This window comes from Manis pentadactyla, chromosome 3 (assembly GCF_030020395.1).
Source record: "Manis pentadactyla isolate mManPen7 chromosome 3, mManPen7.hap1, whole genome shotgun sequence".
Taxonomy (NCBI): domain Eukaryota; kingdom Metazoa; phylum Chordata; class Mammalia; order Pholidota; family Manidae; genus Manis; species Manis pentadactyla.
Genome location: NC_080021.1, coordinates 116,374,217 through 116,396,989, shown reverse-complemented (window position 1 = coordinate 116,396,989; position 22,773 = coordinate 116,374,217). Strand labels below are relative to the sequence as shown.

Here is a 22,773-nt window from a genome sequence, read left to right as displayed (position 1 = left end):
TTTATGTAAAATGTTAATTTTATCCATATGACTTTGCATGTAATTGACGTGACTCTCTACATCCTGAACCTAACAAAATGCTTCTAGGTCTCTGGATGCGAGGAAGCCTGTCTGTGGCTTCTGGGGGATAGTTTCACCCTCCCATGATCACCTATAGAAGTATTCCTCTGACTTCCTAAGGCAGAATTAAGTTCAGTATGAATTAAACAGCTGATGGCAGCATTTTATAAGGCACTGGAGCCTAAATATTTGGTGGAAAGTTAAGTTTTTCAAGAGAGAATTGACGGCACAAACTCAATGAAACCAACCAATGAAACTTTGAAAATACAGGTGGGTTAGTCACTGGTATCTTCAGTTTATATGAAATACTACAAGTTTCAGGTGGCCAGTTAGTACAGTAAAAAACTATGAACTAATTATAGAGCTCTCTTTTTAGATATAATACTAAAAATAAAAATGACTGATAAAAAGGCTGCTAGTGGCTTTCAAGCCATTCAGAGGAGCATTCTCCTCTCCCACACTGCGCTGTGTGTGCGGGTGGAGGCCTGCGTGTCTGCAGCATGATTAATCCTGAGTGCCAAAGAGATTTAACCGGTCCAGGGCATTGCCCCATTAACATCAAGAGTAACAGGTTAGATGGCCTTATAATATAAAAGAAAAACAAATCCTCACTCATGCTGGGCAGCCGAGAATGGACTGATCTCAGAAGGGAAAAGACCCCTGGCTCCATCACACCCCACCAGGCCCGCCAGAGTCTGCAGCCCGGGCACTGATGCCTCACCTTTGCAGTACTGGAGCACCGTCTCCATGGCGCTCTTGCGGTCGGAGGCCCAGCGGATGCGGGCAGAGCCAGCGATCTTGTTCTCAATGGGCCACCAGCCTTGCCAGAGGTACACCTCATGGTGATTGTCAACTAGGAAAAGTGCTGTGAGGGCAAGGACAGAGCAGACAATCAGGAGCATCTTCACGGATGCTTCCAGCTTACTCTTGAGGCAAGAGGAGGCAGCTACAATGTGGGCCTTGTTCTTCCTCTCCTCACATTCCTTCCCCCTGCCTCATCAGCCAGCCTGCTAGCGGCCCTTCTGGGTACTGGCAGGCACAACATATGTGCCACTTACAGGGTTGTCAGCACCGTTTGTCTCCGAAGACTGTGTGCAGAACTGGAGAGAACATCATACCCTGCAGGTCACTGGCATTCGTGCTCCCTGTGTGACAGCTCTGTAGGTGATGTAAGTCTATGGTTCTTTCCTCATCTAACCATCAGTCTGCCTTATTCCAGGTGGCAAGGGCTCTCACATTTGCTAGCTCAGCTTGCCGAGTCCTTTCCTAGCGTCCATATCAGGGTTCTGTGGAACGCACACCCTTGAAAGGTTGACACCCCATCCTGAGCCACTGGATGAAGAGGGTGGGTAGAAGCCTCTCTTTGAAGACACTTGCTAATATTTCCCACAGTATGACATGTGCACTGTCAAGCTTTTAATGTGCTGAGCTGGGCCGCTAGCATCCAGGGATGGTCCAGACTCAGGTGACTGACTGTCCCAACCAGAACAAGAGCACATGGCCTGTCTTGAGGTGGAGGTTGAGTGGAAACCATCCTGACCTTGGAATCAGAAGACAGGGGTGAGGGCCATGGCCCAGGGGTATAGCCTTGGTACAGCAGACACTATTTTTTGGCTACCTCAACAGATGCTCTTTGCAGCTGGGGGTTTCTGGGAAAGCTCCACTCTGCCTGATAAGGGGAGAGGCATGGCCATTACTGCCTTTTATCTTATCCTCTCCTTTCTGTCCTGAAGGAACACATGAAGGCAGGAGAGACTCTAGTCCTGATGCAGTCACACTCAACCCATTCTTAACTTAATATTTGGGTGAGTTAAGTAACTGAGCCTCAGTTTCTTATACTATAATATGTGACTGATGTCACCTTTTTGGGTAGGTGTAAGGATTAAATGAGATAATATAAGTTTGTTCTGGCAGTATACTTGGCAAATAAAAACTGCTCAATAAATGCAGAAGTAAAATAAAGAGGCTTTTAGAAAGATGTATCTGCTGCTCAGCACAATTACCCCCTTCCGTGGGCCATACCTGGCTGTGGTGCACTGTACAGATCTTCCTGCAGGAAGGGCATTGAGTTAACCACAGAGGCGTCTCGGGCAGGATACATGAACTCCGTGGCTGAGAAATCGCCAGAGGAGCTGCTGAGGATGAACAGGCGGGGTGTGAAGTTAAAATTTCCAGGATCTTTGAAAGAAAAGAGAAAGTGAAGAATTAGGTGAGATTTATCTGACCTGTGAGGTGAGGAAGGCCTTTTTAATCATAATTGTAAAAGAAGTGATCAAAGGAGAAGAAATTTATGCATTGGCAGCATAAAAATGAAAAATTACAAACAAAACAAAAAGGCAAGGGACAAAATGGAAAATGTGGAAACTTAATATCCTTAACATATAAAGGAATGTAAGGAAAAGATAAATATCTCAAAGAAAATGTGCAAAAGCACAAATAAAACATTCACCAAAGTAGAAATACAAATGATTTAAAAAAATCTAAAGTGTTTAATGGTACAGTTGACTCCTGAACAATGCAGGAGCTAGGGATGCCAACCCTCCATGCAGCAGGAAATCTGTGTATAACTTTTGACTCCCTAAAACTTAATTACTAATAGCCTATTGTTGACCAGAAGCCTTACTGATAAAGTTCATCAACCTTTTGTATGTTATAGGTACTATATACTATATTCTTATAAAGTAAGCTAGAGAAAAGAAAATGTTATCAAGAAAATCATAACTTACTGTACTATTTTTATTGAAAAAACCTGCATATAAGTGCTATTCAAGGGTCAACTATATATAGTTCTAATTTAAAACACTAAGTTAAAACAGTGCTTACATAGCAATTTTCCCCCATCAATTTTAGCAAAGAGGAAAATGGTAATGTACCAAGTCTCTGATGGGACATTTTTCTAGGAAATGTGTACTTTGACACTTGTTGATATGTCTGTAAGACTTCCAACTTTAATACAGCAGTTGCCTACCTAGGCATTTACCTAGTGAATGCAGACAAATTATTCACAACTCTATTATTGCATAATAGAGAAAAAAAGGAGCTAACTCTCCAACATGAGGAGAACAGGTTAAGCAGAGAATGGCATATATTATGGAATATTCATGGGATTCCCCATAGCCATTAGAAGTCTAAATAGTAACAACCTGGGAGATTGTTCATAATAAAGGGAAAAAATCAGGTTACAAAACAGTGTGTATAATGCTATCCAAATAAAAAAAAAATAGGTATGTTATGTACATATCACACGGAAATGTGAATTCTGGTTATCTTCAAGCTGTGATAAGGGATTTCTTAACTTCTCTATACTTTCAAACTTTTCCATCATCAATATGCATTATTTAAAAAATTGAGAGGCAGTATAATGGAGTAGTTTTGAGTAAACTCTATTGTTGTCCAGCCTTGGGCAAGTTGATGAACTTCCCTGTGCCTCAGTTTCCTCTTTGGTTAAAAAAATGCAGTGTTGGGTTGGAAGCGGTAAATGAGTTGATGTATATCAGATGCTTAGACAATTACTAAGTAATTCAGGATGAGCCAGGCATTGTTAGCTTCCCTTCTTATGTTGATCTGTATTTTGTGTATTTCAATATAAAACTGACTTACTCTCTAACTTGAACTCCACTGCTGCCCTGCACCCTGCATGCTGGCCAGGCTGAAGGCATCTGCTCATCTGGCTTCCTGGAATTTTCTTCCCTTCAAGTCATACTTTCCTCCAAGGCTCTATGTCAATGCCCTGTCTTCTTTGGAGCCATGTCTAAGTAATCTTTCTCCTAACTCAACACCTCTTCTGTGGCATCAAATTCTTATTTGGCATTATAATTAGCCATCCCTGTTCTTTAGCCTCCTTATGGGGTTGCAGGCCCATGAGGACCTAGCCTAGGTTTAATTCAGTGTGGTGGTCATAGCATGTGCTTAGCAGGTATGTAGAGAATAAATCAGCAACCCAAGGCCACGCACGTGCCTCACCTTGCAGCATGCAGTCATAGGCTTTCCTGTCTCGCCTTCCCAACGCATCCCAGAAACCCAGGGGCTCGGATCCTTCGTCACACTCATGTATTGTCACTTTGCTGCTGCTGTGCAGCCCTGCCTCCAGGGGACATCTGCACGGAGAGAGTCCAGTAATTATTTAGAAGCCCTGGAAGTGCAGGCAGCACCCAGTTCAAGATGGAATCTACAGATCAGGCCACCTTCTCTCTTTCACTTCCAACTAAAACATTCTTACCAATGAATGAAAACATGCCCTGCAGTTTTGAGGGTGGGGGGCAGCTTGGCCCTCAGGACGGTACAGTCACATATAAAATGCAGTGAAAGTGATATATACTCACATATGTTTACATACGTATTTACTATTTCTTGCTAAGCTTCATGGGGACAGAAATGGGTTTGTCCCTGGTCCCCAAATCTGTGCTTGACAGCAGGAAGGTGCTTGGGTAGCTTCCCGCAGGAAGCCCCCTGTGGGGAGGTCCTCACATAACAACACTCACTGTTCTTTGATTTTATTTGCGGCAGTCCTTCCAACTTCCTTCGTGTGGGCCTGGGCTTTGCATCCATGCCACAAGTAGATGAGGGCTTTATTTACATTGAGCACAACCATGGAAGTCCTGGACCTCAAACTACTGCAGTGACAGGCCACTTCCAGCAAGTTTCCTTCGACGGGCACTTCTCCACGTACACAGTACAGCCTCCACTCGCCTGCAGGGGGCAGCAGCGGCGCAGAGTTAGATCTGCCGCGGGGAGAGCGGGCCTGCAGGTCGCCTCCATGACTCAAGGGAGGGCGGCGGCCCGTGCCGTGCCACTGCTGAAGCCAGCAGCCATCTTACTGTGGGCCCGGAGGGTACATCCCTCTAGAGTTAAAAGCACGTCACAATGCAAAATAACTATTTTTACAAATTTACAAAATACCTAGGTAAGTTATGGAACAGGCATATTTAAAAGGATTAAATTCTGAACTTTTAAAGTTAAGAGGATTTTTGGCTAGGGAGGGGTGCTGGTCAACAAAAAATCTCATAATTTATACCAGAAGATCCACTGATTTTTTTTTTTCCCCTCCTAAAAACAGTCATGGGGAGGATTCGGTTTAAGGTGAAGTACTCTTCCAGACCCCTGCTTGAGAAGGGTAAACTCCACGGGAGGTGGGTAGCAGTTGTGAGCTGACTTATAAGGCAAATGTTAGGAGGCGTTCAGGAGTAAGGCCCCCGCTGTACGGAGAGAGACTTACTTAAACCCCCATGCATTTAAAATACCTTCCGGGAAAGGAAAAAAAATTAAATTCCAACAATTAAATGGACTTACTCTGTGCATTTTCTTCCTCCTCTTCCCTCCTCCCGGCGTGGACCACCATACCCCCCTGGAAGCACTGCAGAAAACAGGGGGGCTCCTTTCCCTGAAGTACTTGGACCTTCCAATTTAAACATATAGAAATAAGTAACATGTACTGATTTTTCAAAGTGATAAAAAAAATACATGCCAATTGTGGAAAATCTGAAAAATATCAGGAAGTACAAAGGCCTTTTTACTAGGTAGTAGTATTATTACTACAAAGGTAATAAATAATACTAGTACCTAAAGATACACCCTAGAATTCTAGCAGTGGTTAACTTTCCTTTCAAAGTATTTTCCAGGTATAGATATTTCCCAAAGAAAATCAGTATTGTTGTTCTATATCCTTATTTTGTTCACTTTATATTTTTCTATCAAATACTCTTTTGAAACATGAACTTTGGTATGTTAATGGTATGGATGTAACATGGTTGATTTAAACACATTTTAAACATGGTATAGCTCTCAGAGAAAAGAATGACTGATCACAGTAATTTGGGGGAAAAGAACTGTCTCTTTTGCAGCCTTTCCCATGGTCTACTCATGGAGCCACGTGCGTATCAATCACAGCCTCTCAGATTCCTAAAAGCCATTTTGTGTCCGTGTCTTATATGTCTAAAGTGATTTTATACCTGCTGGATTGATAAAACATGCAGTGCTCAAACTAGAGAGGTTAAGACTCAAAATTCTCAGGGTAATTTTAAAGGCATGATTAAAACATTCATTTATGGCTTAAAAAACCTAAATATAAGACTGAAACCATAAAACTCTTAGAAGAACACATAGGAAGGAAGCTTTGAACATAAGTATTCATAACTTTTTTCTGGACACATCTCCCCAGGCAAGGGAAATGAAAGCAAAGATATGTAGGAGGGACCACATCAAACTAAAAAGCTTCTGCACAGCAAAGGACACCATCAACAAAATGAAATGGCAACCTACTGAGTGGAATAATATGTTTGCAGGTGATATATCTGACAAGGTACTCATACTCAAAATATAGAAGAACTCATACAACTCAACACCACAAAAGGAAAAATAATAATCTGATTAAAAAATGGGCAGAGGACCTGAATAGACATTTTTCCAAAGAAGATATACCCATAGCCAACAGGCACGTGAAAAGATGCTCCTCATCACTAGTTCTCAGGGAAATGCAATTCAAAACCACAATGAGATATCACCTCATACCAGAGTGGTACAAATACACAGTGAAGTATTAGCCATAAAAAAAGAAAGAAATTTTGCCATTTGCAACAACATAGATGGACCTAGAGGGTCCCACCTGAAAAAACAAAACAAATGAACAAAACTGAAATAGACACAAATATCAACAAGAAATAAGTGTTGGTGAGGGTATGGAGAAAGAGGACCCTGGGGCACTGTTTATGGGAGTGTAAATTGGTGTAATCACCTTGGAAAGCAGTATGGAGGTTCCTCAAAAAAACTAAAATTACAAATACTATATGACCCATCAATTCCACTTCTGGTAATTTACCCAAAGAAAACAAAATCATTAATCTGAAAATATATATGCACTCCTATGTTTATTGCCACATTATTTACAACAACCAAGATATGGAAACAACCTCAATGTCCATCGGCAGATGAATGGATAAAGATGTGGTACATATACACAGTGGAGTGTTAGCCATAAAAAAGAATGACATCTTGCCATTTGCAACAACATAGATGGACCTAGAGGGTCCCACCTGAAAAAACAAAACAAATCAACAAAACTGAAATAGACAAAGAAAAGGCTGGTGGTTGCCATGGCAGAGGGCGATAGGTGGATGGGCAAAATAGGTGCAGGGAAAAAAATATTAGCAAGAATGTTTAGTATCTTCATCTAGGCAATGGGGTTACATGACTGTATACACACGTCAAAATTAAAGCTGTACACTGACTTGTATATTTTCTTATATGTACCTCAATATAAACCCCCACCCCAAATCACCATATTCTTTCATGGCCTTTATAGGGAAAAAAGAGGCAGTCAAAACTACCCACTACTAGGAATAAATTAAAATGCAATAGTCACTAACAACTATTTATAAAATATGCATTAAGTATTTTTTAGGGAAAAGGTCTGGTTCTTACGAATCTGGAAGGCTAGTGAGTGTTAATCTATTTCTGGAGAAAATTCCTCTGTTCTTTTCCCTCATGCTATTACTAACTATTCCCAAACCCCAGAATTAATTCTTAATTACTGGTACGAAAGGATGGGACCCAAGGCCTAGATAATCCAAACATTAAAAGGAAAAGTTGATAAAGCCTTGGATTTGGGCGGCAGTACCTGCTAGACATTATTACTAGCAGGCTCTGGGTTACAGTGGTGGGTAGAACCAGGGCAGGCATGGTCCCCTTCATGCTTGTGGGGACAGACAGATGATAAGTAAACAAAATGGACACAAAATATAAACAACTGACCAAATGGCTACGAAGTTTAGTGGTATGTGCTAGGAAAAAGTAAAGCACAGTAAAGGGACAGACTGGGTACAGATCTGGATAAAATGGGAAGCTGACAATTGGCCAGAAATCAGAATCATAAGAGGTTGAGAGTTACAAATGGATGAATGGGGAGTGTTCCAAGGGAAACAGTGCAAAGGCCCTGGGGTGGCCAGGAAGAGGCATGTCTGAGGAACAGCAAGTTCAGGTGCAAGACAGGGAAGTCAGGATAGGTATGTAGGGCTGACCATGGAGGTGCTGGCAGACCACCAGGAGACTGATTAGACTGTAGTCCAAATGTGATGGCCGCAAAGGAGTGACATGATCCGATGTGCTTAGAAAAATCACTCAGGCTGCTGTGAATAACGCAGCTGATGGAACCCTAATTTTTACATTAGCCTCACATAATATTTCTTTAGGATAGATTTGTGTAAGTGGAAAAACTGATCAAAGTTTTTGAGCTATTTAAGGTTCTCGAGCCAAAAGCACCTTTCAGCATGGCCATTTCAAACAAGTTATACTTCCCAAGGGAAGCATGCACACTCACCCATCCTACTGAACCCTCGGAAGCCTGGGGTCTGTTCTGTAACAGATCTCTACCGCTTTGGGAAGTGGAAAATAGCACCACTTGGTTTTATTTACAATTCCTGGATTATTAGTTAGGTGGAAACTTAAACACTCTTCAGTCCTTTGGACTTGGGTTGTGGACTGACTCTTTGCTGATACATTGTGTTGAACGTCATGTTACAAGAGGTGGGCTTCCTGGCCAGGTGATGGGGGGAATGAAGGGTGAGACACAACCAGGAAACTGGAAGAGAAGCCCAGGACTAAAACGCTCTGGTGATGCTGTCTTTATTCATTAGAACCAGGTCTTCAGGGAACCAGGCCCCACCCTGTGCGGCTTCCCTGAATGGACATGTCTCACCAGCGCCGCTGTGCTCCAGGACTTACCTGGGCCCCCCTCTCCTCATCCAGCTCCACCGTCATGAGGGCTGACGTGCCCTTCTCACTCACAGCTGACTGCCGGCCTTGCCAGAAGAAGTAGACACACTTCTCTTTGCCAGCCACCCGAATTGGATGCTCTCCCTTCTGTCGACTTCCCACTGCAAACACACAGAACCATGGAGTGGGTTAACAGCAGAGAAGCCGCAAGGAAAGCAAATGCGTGGCTCCCTCCTCCAGGCTCTGTGAGGACACACAGTGAAGAAACAGCTCTTGGGCATGGGGCTGAGGAGAAATCAGCTGCAGGGAATGGCAGTCATACCATATGCAGGAGAGAAAAACTACCTTTCTTCCAGTTAGCTGAGCCTGACACTCCAAACTGGGGAAAAATGGTCTGCAGGGCCCACTTGACACACTGAGGAAAACACCTGCCAGCCTAGAGGAAGGCAGCAGGTCACTCCGAGTGTGTGACAGAGAAATGGTGGCTGCCGCAGATGCCTGTTCCAGATTACACCATCCTTTGGCAAAAGTTTAGCTGGTAGAGAAAGATATTGAAAACAATAGCTCGGCCAGCTTTAAGCACAAAGTGAAAAATATAGTCTGTTAAAACTATTCTAGTAAAAAAGCACTTTTGAATTTTCCAAGTTCTGTCAGAAGTGGGAGAGAGAAACTGCTGACATACCACTTTCATAAAATAATCTGGGATTTAAATAGTATCTGTCACCAGGGCTGTAGCCAGGATTAAGTGCTGCTCATCCTTACTGCCTGGCACCCTGCAGGTATTTGGTGAACGTCAGCACACAGAATGCGGGTCTCACTGAAGAGCAGGGACAGAAAGTCAAGTGGTCACTTTAGACAGTATTTCAGACCTCAGCCTGCAACCTTCAGGAACATACCTCACTCCAGACTCCTCTCATGCTTTCATTCCACAAACATTTGTTGAGCACCAGCAGTGTGCCAGGGACTCTTTAGGATGTGGTGGCTACCATGATGGGTAAGCCAGACAACCTCTCTGCTTTCATTCTAATCAGGAGGTGAGCAAGATAATTTCAGGTAGTTGCAGTGCTCTGAGGAAAACGGGGAGATGTGCCACGGGGCAGGGTGAGTGCTGAGGGGACCGACTCCCTATGGAGGGAGGCCTTTCTGAGGAGGTGGGTAAGTGGAGGCCTGAATGACGATGATGACTTGGAGGCAGAGCCTTCTAGAATGAAGGTCAGGAGACCAAGTTCTTGCCTCAAATGCCTGGGTGGTCCCCACAAGCAGCAATCAACCATGGGCCAATGCGGGAGGCTGTAACATTCACGTACCTTGAAGTTAATAATAACCAGATTCTTTGGTTCTATAGTTCCTCAGTTCTTTTTCAGCTCTGATCCACCTACAAAATCACAGTTGTCTTGAAGTTTAAAGGTAAGAAAAAAGCTTATTTAAGTCCCTAAGAGGTCAAGGCCCATATTTATTTGATCTCTTTTTTGTTCTAACAGTTTTCATAAATTATCATAATTCTTCAAGTATTTTTGATTGAGCACAGCCTTCAGCACCACCTACTCTGGACCTGGTCAGATTGGTGTATTTTTAAGCTGTCAAAAGTGAAATAGGGGCCATCGATGGATTACGCATAGCCAACAATTAATTTGGAAGCCATTCAACTGCTAATTTAGATAGGAAGAAAAGTTTGCTTTTGATTAGCAACCCCACTCCTCATAGTTGTGAAAATCAGTCATGTCAGTGAGGTTACTGTGGAAAGATATGCTTAAATAGACTGTGGCAGTTGATACATATTTTGGAATTTTTTAGCACTTAAGTACATTGGTTATTTAAGCATGACTATATATTTACACAGTGTTTTACATCCTAATATTCTAAAATTGACTTGAATGTATATGTCTAAAATAGAATTGGATTCCTTAAAATTACTTCATACAAGTAATTTTCACTAATTTTCCTTGTGATTTTAACCCCAAGTTTAATCATCTACATATACAGCTTAATTAATTCACTTATTTTTAATTTTAGCAAAGATTATGTTATTATTAGTAAGAACTTCTGGGCTGTAATCCTTTTTCTTTTGGTGACTGGATTTTTGAATTTTTAAATTGAAATATAGTTGTTATGCACTATTATTTGTTTCAGGTGTACAGCATAGTGATTCAACTATTATATGCACTAAACACTCTCTTCATGGTAAGTGTGGTTGCTATCTGTCAACATACAAAGATATAGTGTTATTTGGATTGTGATCTTTATAACCTTGATCAGATGCCTAATTTAAAATATTGATCATTCCCTCAAAATACTTTGAAGAGTAAGTCTGTTTTCAGAACTTGTATCTGGAATAAAAAGAGGTGTGAACTGCTCATGGTCAAGTGGTCGTGAAGCAGAACCACATTTTCTGAACTCAACTGGTACCATGCTCTGGAGTGGCCTGGCCCAGCACCACTGGGTCCCTCAAGCAGCTTGTTTACTGACCCTGCAGTCCCCGAGGCAGTCTCTGGGGCAGGACACCGACCCACTGCAGCCCCTGGTTGCCCTTCTCCAGAGCCCATGGTTCAGTTCCCAAGCAGCTCCTATGCAGGCTGGCCAGCACCCCCCGAGGGGACAGCTGTATTGTCTCCACAGCTGCTGATTTCCGCTGACCCTGTCCCCTAGGGCCTTTCTGAGCTCATGCTGAGTCTTGTTTGCAGGTGCAGCCCCTGTGGGCTGTGGGTCCTGAGGGGCTGGACAGGCAGCCACCAGGAGGCCAGCATTTCTGTGATAACCTCAGAGCAATTGCATCTGCCATCCAGCTAAGCTTCTCTGCTCCCAGAGGGATGGTCTGCAGTCTGAATGCTCCCTGCCCTAACTTAATTCTCCACAGCTGGACTTTCTCAACTTGTGACTTTGCTCATAAAGATGCTGAGGGATCTGGCTGTGAGATGTGCACTCTGTTTATTGAGAAGAAGTACATAAACTATTTGCTTGGGTCAAATCATTATGTCTTAAGTCCCCCAAGTAAATAGTCTGTGAAGACCTCAGAAATCTTTTTTTTAAAGATAGCTCTGTGTAGCTTTATTAGAAACAGGCACTTTTCCATAAAGGTTATCTTTCCATAAAAATATCTCAAGATTTCTTTTTTAAATTAATTCATTTTAATTTTGTTTTATTTATTCATTCACTTACTGTTACTTTTTTATAACTAATGGTGAGGGTAAGGAAATGATGGAATTTTGCATTGTGGGGACCCTTCATCTTAGTTTACAAAACATGCAATTCCCTTTCTGTGTTTTAAAAATAGGAACTATTTATAAAATAATTTAGCCACAGGGATGGAAGTTTGGCACAGGGAATATAGCTAATATTGTAAAACTTTTGTATGGTGACAGATGGTAACCACTTATCATGGTGAGCATTTAATATATGTAACTGATCAATCACTAGTTCATCTGGAACCAACCTAACAGTATGTAAGCTGTATTTCAATAAAAGACATTTAAAAGAAAAGAAAGGAATCATGTACACTTTCAGTTTGGCCCTTAAAGTTCCCAGTCCCATACCACCAAAGGTTAGGAGTTTGTCCCACTACATTCCCTCTGAGGGTCTCCACCACCAGCCAGCAGCACAGGATATGATTTCAGGGGCTCAAACCCACAACAGTGACTCTCTGGGAATTGTTATTATTTTGGGTAGATTCACATGATCTCATCTTCAGGTTGAATGTAGTAATGATGCTTTTGCTGCTGAGAACATTGGTGACAGTATTTCCTGCATTTACCATGTGGCCACATGCCAGGAGCCACACTAAACATCACATGCACCAGGTTATGATGTTCTGTGAGCTGCGGACTGTCTCTGTTTTCCAGGTGAGAAAACTGGGGCTCAGGCAGGTTAAATAATTTGACTCAACTTGCAGAGCTAGTATGTAGGGTCTGAGAGAAGATTCAGACCTGCGCTCTATGGTCCCAGGGCCTGTGGCCTTTCCTGCAGCCGCAAGGCCTCCTTATGAGAGGGAGGCAGCTTTTAGTGTCCAGCTCTGCTCTCTACTAGCTGTGTGACTTTAGGTGGGTTCCTTAATCTTGGTGTCCTGTTTTTCACTGAGAAATCAGCAAATGACTGAATACATCCCATGGGGCAGCCCACCCAGACAGTTCTGGGCCTGACACAACCATGCATGGCCCTCCTGCCCTGCCCAGTGATGCCCACTCACTGGCTGCCCAGCTGCTGCTTTGCTGGGCTTTCACTGCTGCTGGCAGACCCAGTTTCAGAATCAAGCTCTCCCCGTCTGGCACAAAGCAGCTGTCTCTCCTGCTTTTTCAATAAATTAGGGAAGAAATCAAATGTTGTAAGTCCTCAGGTGTTTGGTTTCTGCTCTGGGTGGCCCCAGGGCAGCCACGGCTAGACAGCCAGGGGACTGGGCAGAGGTGTGTCAACTCCCCTGGGCATTGCAAGGAATCTCAAAACTAGAGAGTTGTGACAGAAACTGTCTCCTAACTGGGTAGGGATGAGGAACACTAGGGGCCACTTAAGTAAGGGCTACTTATTGGTGAAGAAAGTTCTTACTCCAAGTTTCACTTCCATCCTCCTCTAGTGCAAAACCTACAGTTGAGTGTTTTGCTATGTCACTGACAGGATCGAAGAGTTCTGACTATGCATTTATTCTACCAGATCCACAAACTGCTGTCAGTGCTCTCAGCCTCTAAGAAAATGGCTTTTTTTATTTTTAATATTTTTTTGCTGCATCTGTTCACTATATCGTTACTACTCCATTTGGTTTCACTTCTAAGTCACCCAGCTATGTCTTACTTAAAGACTTTAAACAGCCTATAGCCACATGGTAAATACCACTTAGAAGCAAATCATTGCTTTTCGAGAAACCTCTGGGGACAAGGCAAGGAAGGGAGTGAGGGGAGTAGCGAAGCCTTTACTTTCTACAAGGAAACATCACAGATGTCAGCAATGCTAGGCAGTTAGGAATCTGTCCATGAGACTTAATAAGTGGTCCTCAAAGTGAACAAGACGGGCACACTGCACAGTGGAGCTGAGGGTCAGAAACAGCGATATGAGCCTGGGCTCGGTGGCCAGCCACGGGCCAGCCTATCTCGGTTTGAAGAGAATCCAGAGCTCACTAACCTGTGGTGCTCACCATGTACTTCCACTTGACCACATAGGCGTCCCCCTCATGGAACTGCCCGATGCTCTGTTTGGGAAGCCTGCTGTAGTCAAATTCAAGGATATGCCAGACATCCACAGAGACGCTGGTGATCTCAAATTGCCTCCTGTCGTCCCCTTCCACCAGGCCGTGGCCGCGGCCAACATTCACCCCATCCAGCACAGTGCTGCTTATTGTCTGGGGCACTGGCACCATCAGCGTCACATCATATGGCTTGACTTCTGCCCTTGGCTCTTCCTACAAGGGAACAGAAAAATGTCTGTTGGGTTGCCTCTGCTCCACAGCCATTTCATTGTTAATAGGACAGCATATGAGGATAGCTTTCATGATCTGTCTCGGCATTTAATTGCATTTAAGAAAAGGCTGTATTTAGGGGAAAGACTCCAGCAGGCCTGGATATTCATCCATCACAGTGAATGGGGTGCCCATAAACCCTGAGGCACACCCTGGGCTGTTTTTGATTACCAGTTAGAATGCAACTGGAAACTGGCTTGGTTTGCTGTCCTCCTAGGAAACCCTGGGAAGGCTTTTAGCTTCAAAGCCTGTTTGGTTGGGATCAAACCAAGCCCTGAGGTTTGAGGTTTAATTACCCGGAATTCCTTCTGCTGGGCAAGGTCGCAGGCAGTCTTCTCATTAGGTCTCTTCAGTTCAGTCCAATCGAGAAATTTCTCTTTGAACAGAATAGTCTCATTGTGTTCTGTAAGTCTCCCAAATATTGCCCAGTCAGGCCGCCCCTGTCCTTTCCTGCAGGGTGGGGGTGGCAGACAGGGAAAGAGCCAAGATTAAGTCATGCTAAAGCAAAGGAATCTGAAACATTCACAGGTGGCGACTGAAAAAACTCAGAATCTGTAAGTGGCATATGGAATGAATGGTTTGTTTTCACTTATTTTATCAAATAAGTGACACTCCTTTTAACCTGAAGCCTTGCAAAGCTTTGCATCCATGGAGTTGATGTGCCTGAATATCGTGATGTGGACCGTGTTAAGAATGGACTTTTCTTGCATCCTCAAAGGTTCTTATATTTGGGACCCCCTGGGGGTGGTGCACCAGACTGGGAGCAAAGCAAGGTCTGTGTGTATATCCTCCTCGCCTGACTTCTGCCACCCACAGTCACCTGCAAGTGCTCCCATGTGTCTCAAATGGATGGATGGGAGGAAGATGAGCTCACCCTGAATTCTCTACTATTTAAAGACATGTTATGATGAAGTTCCCCAGCCTCCAGGAATGGATGAAATTCTCCTGTCACTACCATGAATGTACTTTCATATATCATAAAATGGATTCTTGCCTATTTATTTCTAGGCCACTGTTCCAGGCAGCAGGCAGGAGGAGCATAATGACATGTGGAAGGAAAGAGCCCAACCCAACCTGGAGGCTGTTACCATCCCAGCACCTCAGAATCTGCATCTGTTCTTGGCACACAGGACACCTAGGAAAAGGCCGAGTTGTAGAAATCCATGCTGAAGAGGTGTCAGCCCAAGACTAAGATGCAGGTATCTCTATTTCTCCCCATCGACCTTCACAGGACGCTGGGCCTGGGACTCCTATGTCCTGTCAGAGCACAGCACAGCACTTCCTGGGCCTCTGTGTCCCCTGTCTTTGCTCCCTGTTGGTCCAGGACCACGGTTTCTGACATCACGGCTGAGGCCCATCAAGGTGGCTGCCTGTTCCAAAGGAGTCGGATGGGATAGAGCAGAGCACACAAACCCTTCTGCCTCGTACTCCTGCAGGACTAAAGGAACCAAATAGCAGCAACTGTGGAAAACTCACGATCACCTTGAAAAGGCTTGTGGTCTTTATGCAAAAATAGCATGGCTCTTTTATAGAAATTCTACTCTGCAGATTTGCTAAGATGCCTAGAGAAAGAGCACTTGGTTTCAGCTTTAGGAATTTACCTTTTATGTTATGAGCAAGCATGAGGGGGAGCAGTTGCAGTGTGAAGTGGCAAGGCGTGTGCCTCTCCCCTCCATCCTGACTTCCCTGTTTGACCTCGGCTAAGTCACGACACTCCAGCACGTCCAGCCTCCTCCTCTGTTATGAAGGGCTGGGTGCTTCACTATCTCAACTGCACCTTAAAATCCCTGGGGAGCTTTTAAGACATACTGACACATAAGCCCCACCCTATGTAAATTGGAAACACATCTCTGGACCTGGGCCCAGCACATGCTTTTGTTTAAAAGCTCTTCAGGTGATTCTAATCTGGGAGGCGTTGAAAACCAGTGGGTGAGGTGATCACCCAGCTACTTTCAGACCTGTGATTATGTCACTTCTAGATATAAATTATCCAGCATATGGATTTTATGCATCAGCGTAAAATTTTTTCTTTTCTCATACCAAATCAAACATTCTTTTCAGCCTTAGCTTTGTTGCTTAAATCACTAGGTGTAACAGTACTAGTTTTATGTTAAGCGAACCTTTGTTTAAAAAGGATTGAAAACATTTCACCTACATTGGCATCATTTGTAATTGTTTCTATAATGATAATTAATAAAATCAGTAATTCAGTTTTAAAACAGGAAACTAGGTAGGAAAGTTGACATGTGTACACTAATTCAATGGAAAACATTGAAATGCAGTTTCATGATACCCAACATTTTATGCTGTGTGTGGCACATCTATGTCTAACTTATTAACTGGCACACCTAATTTAAAAGCATTTCCCCCCCCCCCCCGGTAGTTCAGAAAACCAAGAACAATCCTTCACAGGTAAGAATTACTTTTCTTATGATAATTGTTAGTTTGTGCACACCAAAATTACTTTTAAGAAGTCCGGTATACTGTAGGAAATATGAAAATTATAATCATCATTTCAATACCATGTCCACCCTCTCACATCATCCCCCAAAAGGCATACACAACATATAGTGTCAAAAAATGGCAAATCTTGAATTCAAGGGCTGTGCTGGAAAGGTGTGAAATTAGAAGGAAACATGTTGTTTTTGTACCTTGAGCTCAATGGCTGAATTTCAGACCTAGGAAGCTTTTCAGATCAGTGTGTAATTTTTTTTAATTTAATTTTTTATTAAGGTATTATTGATATACACTCTTATGAAGGTTTCACATGAAAAAACAATGTGGTTACTACATTTACCCATATTAACAAGTCCTCACCCATACCCCAATGCAGTCACTGTCCGTCAGTGTAGTAAGATGCCACAGATTCACTATTTGCCTTCTCTGTGCTACACTGTTTTCCCTGTGATCCCCCACACCATGTGTGCTAAACACAACACCCCTCAATACCCTTCTCCCTCCTTCCCCACCTGCTCTCCCACACCCCTCTCCTTTGGTAACCACTAGTTCCTTCTTGGAGTCTCTGAGTCTGCTGCTATTTTGTTCCTTCAGTTTTGCTTCATTGTTATACTCCACAAATGAGGGAAATCATTTGGCAGTTGTCTTTCTCCGCCTGGCTTATTTCACTGAGCATAATAGCCTCCAGCTCCATCCATGTTGTTGCAAGTGGTAGGATTTGCTTCTTTCTTATGGCTGAATAGTATTCCACTGTGTATATATACCACCTTTTCTTTATCCATTCATCTACTGATGGACACTTAGGTTGCTTCCATATCTTGGTTATTGTAAATAGGGCTGTAATAAACATAGGGGAGCATATGTCTTTTTGAATCTGAGAAGTTGTATTCTTTGGGTAAGTTCCAAGGAGTGAGATTCCCAGGTCAAATGGTATTTCTATTTTTAGTTTTGTGAGGAACCTCCATATTGCTTTCCACAATGGTTGAACTAGCTTACATTCCTACCAGCAGTGTAGGAGGGTTCCCCTTTCTCCGCATCCTCACCAGCATTTGTTGTTCTTAGTCTTTTCGATGCTGGCCATCCTTACTGATGTGAGGTGATATCTCATTGTGGTTTTAATTTGTATTTCCCTGATGATTAGTGATGTGGAACATCTTTTCATGGGTCTGTTGGCCATCTGAATTTCTTCTTTGGAGAATTGTCTCTTTGTATCCTCTGCCCATTTGTTAATCAGGTGATTTGCTTTTTGGGTGCTGAGGCATGTAAGTTCTTTATATATTTTGGATGTTAACCCCTTGTCAGATATGTCATTTACAAATACATTCTCCCATACCATAGGATGCCTTTTTGTTCTGTTGATGGTGTCCTTTGCCATACAGAAACTTTTTAGTTTGATGTAGTCCCATGAGTTCATTTTTGCTTTTGTTTCCCTTGCTTGAGGGGATGCATTCAGGAAGAAGTTGCTCATGCTTATATTCAGGAGATTTTTGCCTATTTGTCTTCTAAGAGTTTTATGGTTTTATGACTTACATTTAGGTCTTTGATCCATTTCGAATTTACTTTTGTGTATGGGATTAAACAATAATCCAGTTTCATTCTTTTGCATGTAACTGTCCAGTTTTGCCAACACCAGCTGTTGAAGAGGCTGTCATTTCCCCCATGTATGTCCATAGTTCCTTTATCATACATTAATTGACCATATATGGTTGGGTTTATATCAGGGCTCTCTAGTCTGTTCCATTGGTCTATGGTTCTGTTCTTGTGCCAGTACCAAATTGTCTTGATTGCTGTAGCTTTGTAGTAGAGCGTGAAGTCGGGGAGCGTAATCCCACCACTTTATTCTTCCTTCTCAGGATTGCTTTGGCTATTCGGGATCTTTTGTGGTTCCATATGAATTTTAGAACAGTTTTCCCTAGTTTGTTGAAGAATGGTGTTGGTATTTTGAAAGGAATTGCATTGAATTTGTAGATTGCTTTAGGCAGGATGGCCATTTTGACATTATTAATTCTTCCTATCCATGAGCACGGGATGTGTTTCCATTTATTGGTATCTTCTTTAATTACTCTAATGAGTCTCTTGTAGTTTTCATAGTATAGGTCTTTCACTTCCTTGGTTAGGTTTATTCCAAGGTATTTTATTCTTTTTGATGCAAATGTGAATGGAATTGTTTTCCTGATTTCTCTCTCTGCTAGTTCATTGTTAGTATATAGGAATGCCACAGATTTCTGTGTATTAATTTTGTATCCTGCAACTTTGCTGAATTCAGATATTAGATCTAGTAGTTTTAGAGTGGATTCTTTCGGGTTTTTTATGTACAATATCATGTCATCTGAAAACAGGAACAGTTTAACTTCTTTCTTGCCAATCTGCATGCCTTTTATTTCTTTGTGTTGTCTGATTGCCGTGGCTAGGACCTCCAGTACTATGCTGAATAGAAGAGGGGAGAATGGATATCCTTGTCTTGTTCCCAATCTTAAAGGAAAAGCTTTCAGTTTCTCGCTGTTCAGTATGATGTTGGCTGTGGGTCTGTCATATATGGCCTTTATTATGTTGAGGTACTTGCCCTCTATACCCATTTTGTTGAGTTTTTATCATGAATGGATGTTGAATTTTGTCGAATGCTTTTTCAACATTTATGGAGATGATCATGCGGTTTTTGTCCTTTTTATTGATGTGGTGGATGATGTTGATGGATTTTCAAATGTTGTACCATCCTTGCATCCCTGGAATAAATCCTACTTGATCATGATGTATGATCTTTTAGATGTATTTTTGACTTCGGTTTGCTAATATTTTGTTGAGTATTTTTGCATCTATGTTCATCAGGGATGTTGGTCTGTAATTTTCTTTTTTGTGGTGTCTTTGCCTGGTTTTGGTATTAGAGTGATGCTGGCCTCATAGAATGAGTTTGGAAGTATTCCCTCTTCTTCAACTCTTTGGATAACTTTAAGGAGGATGGGTATTAGGTCTTCACTAAATGTTTGATAAAATTCAGTGGTGAAGCCATCTTGTCCAGGAATTTTGTTCTTAGGTAGTTTTTTGATTACCAGTTCAATTTCATTGCTGGTAATTGGTCTGTTCAGATTTTCTTTTTTTTTCTGGGTTAGCCTTGGAAGGTTGTATTTTTCTAGAAAGTTGTCCATTTCTTTTAGGTTATCCAGTTTGTTAGCATATAATTTTTCATAGTATTCTCTAATAATTCTTTGTATTTCTGTGGTGTCTGTAGTGATTTTTCCTTTCTCATTTCTGATTCTGTTTATGTTAGTAGACTCTCTTTTTTTCTTGATGAGTCTGGCTAGGGGTTTATCTATTTTGTCTATTTTCTTGAAGAACCAGCTCTTGCTTTCATTGACTCTTTCTTTTGTTTTATTCTTCTTGATTTTATTTATTTCTGCTCTAATCTTTATTATGTCCCTCCTTCTACTCACTTTGGGCCTCATTTGTTCTTCTTTTTCTAGTTTCGTTTATTGTGAGTTTAGACTGCTCATATGGGATTGTTCTCCTTTACTGAGGTAGGCCTGTATTGCTATATACTTTCCTCTTAGCATGGCCTTCGCTGTGTCCCACAGATTTTGTGGTGTTGAATGATTGTTCTCATTTGTCTCCATATATTGCTTGATCTCTGTTTTTATTTGGTCATTGATCCATTGGTTATTTAGGAGCATGTTGTGAAGCCTCCATGTGTTTGTGGGATTTTTCATTTTCTTTGTGTAATTTATTTCTAGTTTCATACCTTTGTGGTCTGAGAAACTGGTTGGTACAATTTCAATCTTTTTGGATTTACTGAGGTTCTTTTTGTGGCCTAGTATATGATCTATTATTGAAAATGTTCCATGTGCACTTGAGAAGAAGGTGTATTCTGCTGCTTTTGGGTGTAGAGTTCTGTAGATGTCTGTTAGGTCCATCTGTTCTAATGTGTTGTTCAGTGCCTCTGTCTCCTTACTTATTTTCTGTCTGGTCAATCTGTCCTTCAGAGTGAGTGGAGTGTTGAAGTCTCTTAGAATGAATGCATTGCATTCTATTTGCCCTTTTAATTCTGTTAGTATTTGTTTCACATATGTAGGTGCTCCTGTGTTGGGTGCATAGATATTTATAACAGTTATATCTTCTTGTTAGATTGACCCTTTTATCATTATGTAATGTCCTTCTTTGTATCTTGTGACTTTGTTTTGAAGTCTATTTTGTCTGATACAAGTACTGCAACTCCTGTTTTTTTCTCCCTATTAGTTGCATGAGGTATCGTTTTTTATCCCTTGACTTTTAGTCTGTGTATGTCTTTTGAAGTGAGTCTCTTGTAGGCAGCATATAGATGGGTATTGTTTTTTTATCCATTCAGTGACTCTATGTCTTTTGATTGGTGCATTCAGTCCATTTACATTTAGGGTGATTATCTATAGGTATGTACTTATTGCCATTGCAGGCTTTAGATTCGTGGTTACCAAAGGTTCACGTTTAACTTCCTTACTATCTAAGAGTCTAACTTAACTCACTTAATATGCTATTACAAACACAATATAAAGGTTCTTTATTTTCAGCATGTAATTTATTTAAACAATTGCTATTCATCTGCTGCAATAGCACCTGGAATGCTGCAGCAGGGGGGTGACCATGTGTTCACTAAGAAGTGAAATATAACACAAATAGCTTTCAGGAGATGATGACAGTGTATTTCTGTATCAGTTAGGCAAAACCTAAAGAAATCTTTTTGTGAGGATTCAGGGTACTGTATGCAATCATTTATGAAAATGAAAACCTGTGCATAGCAATAGCAGAAAACTGTGGGAAGGACTGAGGGTCCGCTGAGGGACTTGGCTCCTGCCATAGTGCCGTCAACTGATCACAGGAATACCTGGGAATAAGCGGATTGCATTCTCCGGGATCCAATGGGTTGATGTCACAGTTCTCATAGTCAAAGGTTCCATTCCATAAGTGCTTTGCCAGCTGAAATGCTATTTTCCGTTGTGCTAACGTGACTTCTTTTCCATGCCACACATAAACTTCACTACCAAAATCAAACACCAGTACCTGGGAAAATGGTACAGAAGAATTGGTTAGCTTCAAAGACATGCTCCATTTGAATCAGAATCTCTATTGACAGTGAGTCAAATGGGTGATGATAGGAATCCTAACTGAGCAATCAGTACAAACACAGAAAGATCACAGGATCTGACTAGCTGGCACTGCCCTGCCAAGCCAGCCTCTGCTCCCTCAGTGTGATTTTCTTCTTGTCCTGAATGCCCAAGTTAATGCTCCCCCCTCTTACCTCACAAACCACCTGAAACTTCTGGTTCATAAAAGTTAAGTATGTCTTTCTATATTCATTCTTTCCCTTTGTTCATTCATTCAGTTAACATGTCCAGGCCATTTCACACATGCCAGGCATAGAGGACTCTCTGTATGACTTGGAGATGCTCAAGGCTGGAGATCATACCCTACTTCCATTAACAGTAGGAGTTTACTAAGAAGTGTTTGTTAAATGAATACATGAACATAACACTATTTATTTCCATTTCTGTAGTTTATTCTCTTCTCTCTTCCTAGAGTAATTTCTTCCACCATTTCCAGCAATCTACCACAGAATTCCAAAATTCTACTGAACTCAAAACTGGGCTCAATCTCATATTGTCTTTGAAATCAAAGCTGACCGTTAAACAAAATGGGGTTAGAGATGCTGACTCTCTGCTCAGGTGAAAATCTGCATATAACTTTTGGCTCACACAAAACTTAACTACTAATATCCTACTGTTGACCAAAAGCTTTACTGATAACATGAATTGTCAATTAATGTATGTTTTGTATGTTATATGTATTACATACTATGTTGTTCCAAAAAGATGGAGAAAAGAAAATGTTTCTTCAAATTGTTGCAAATCTCCAAAAAATTTTCCAATATATTTGTGGAAAAAAATCTGCATGTACGTAAACCTGTATAGTTCAAACCCATATTGTTCAAGGGTCAATTGGATTCCTCATTATTTCTTTTTCTGTGACTTTTTTTCCCATTTGAATGCCCATGTTTATCATACCACCCATCTACCTTTGGGTTACATTCTTTCAAATAGTTCTATCCAAAGAAATTTAAGGTCCTTTGAGTTTTCCACTTTTTTTCAGCA

The 22,773-nt window shown here is 41.8% G+C and overlaps 1 protein-coding gene across 19 annotated transcripts in view; it reads right to left on the bottom strand.

The window, feature by feature from the left end:
• SVIL (supervillin) overlaps nucleotides 1-22,773 on the bottom strand; it is a 232,971-nt gene that overhangs the window by 3,309 nt on the left and 206,889 nt on the right. For all 19 annotated transcript variants that reach the window (XM_057498342.1, XM_057498343.1, XM_057498341.1 and 16 more), the window contains 9 exons: nucleotides 21,510-21,685; nucleotides 14,500-14,653; nucleotides 13,870-14,146; nucleotides 8,776-8,927; nucleotides 5,350-5,455; nucleotides 4,542-4,749; nucleotides 4,024-4,157; nucleotides 2,083-2,238; nucleotides 782-925 (listed from right to left, as the gene is read on the bottom strand). In XM_057498342.1, the coding sequence (XP_057354325.1) occupies nucleotides 782-925; nucleotides 2,083-2,238; nucleotides 4,024-4,157; nucleotides 4,542-4,749; nucleotides 5,350-5,455; nucleotides 8,776-8,927; nucleotides 13,870-14,146; nucleotides 14,500-14,653; nucleotides 21,510-21,685 (1,507 nt within the window). The remainder of the gene's footprint in view (nucleotides 1-781; nucleotides 926-2,082; nucleotides 2,239-4,023; nucleotides 4,158-4,541; nucleotides 4,750-5,349; nucleotides 5,456-8,775; nucleotides 8,928-13,869; nucleotides 14,147-14,499; nucleotides 14,654-21,509; nucleotides 21,686-22,773) is intronic.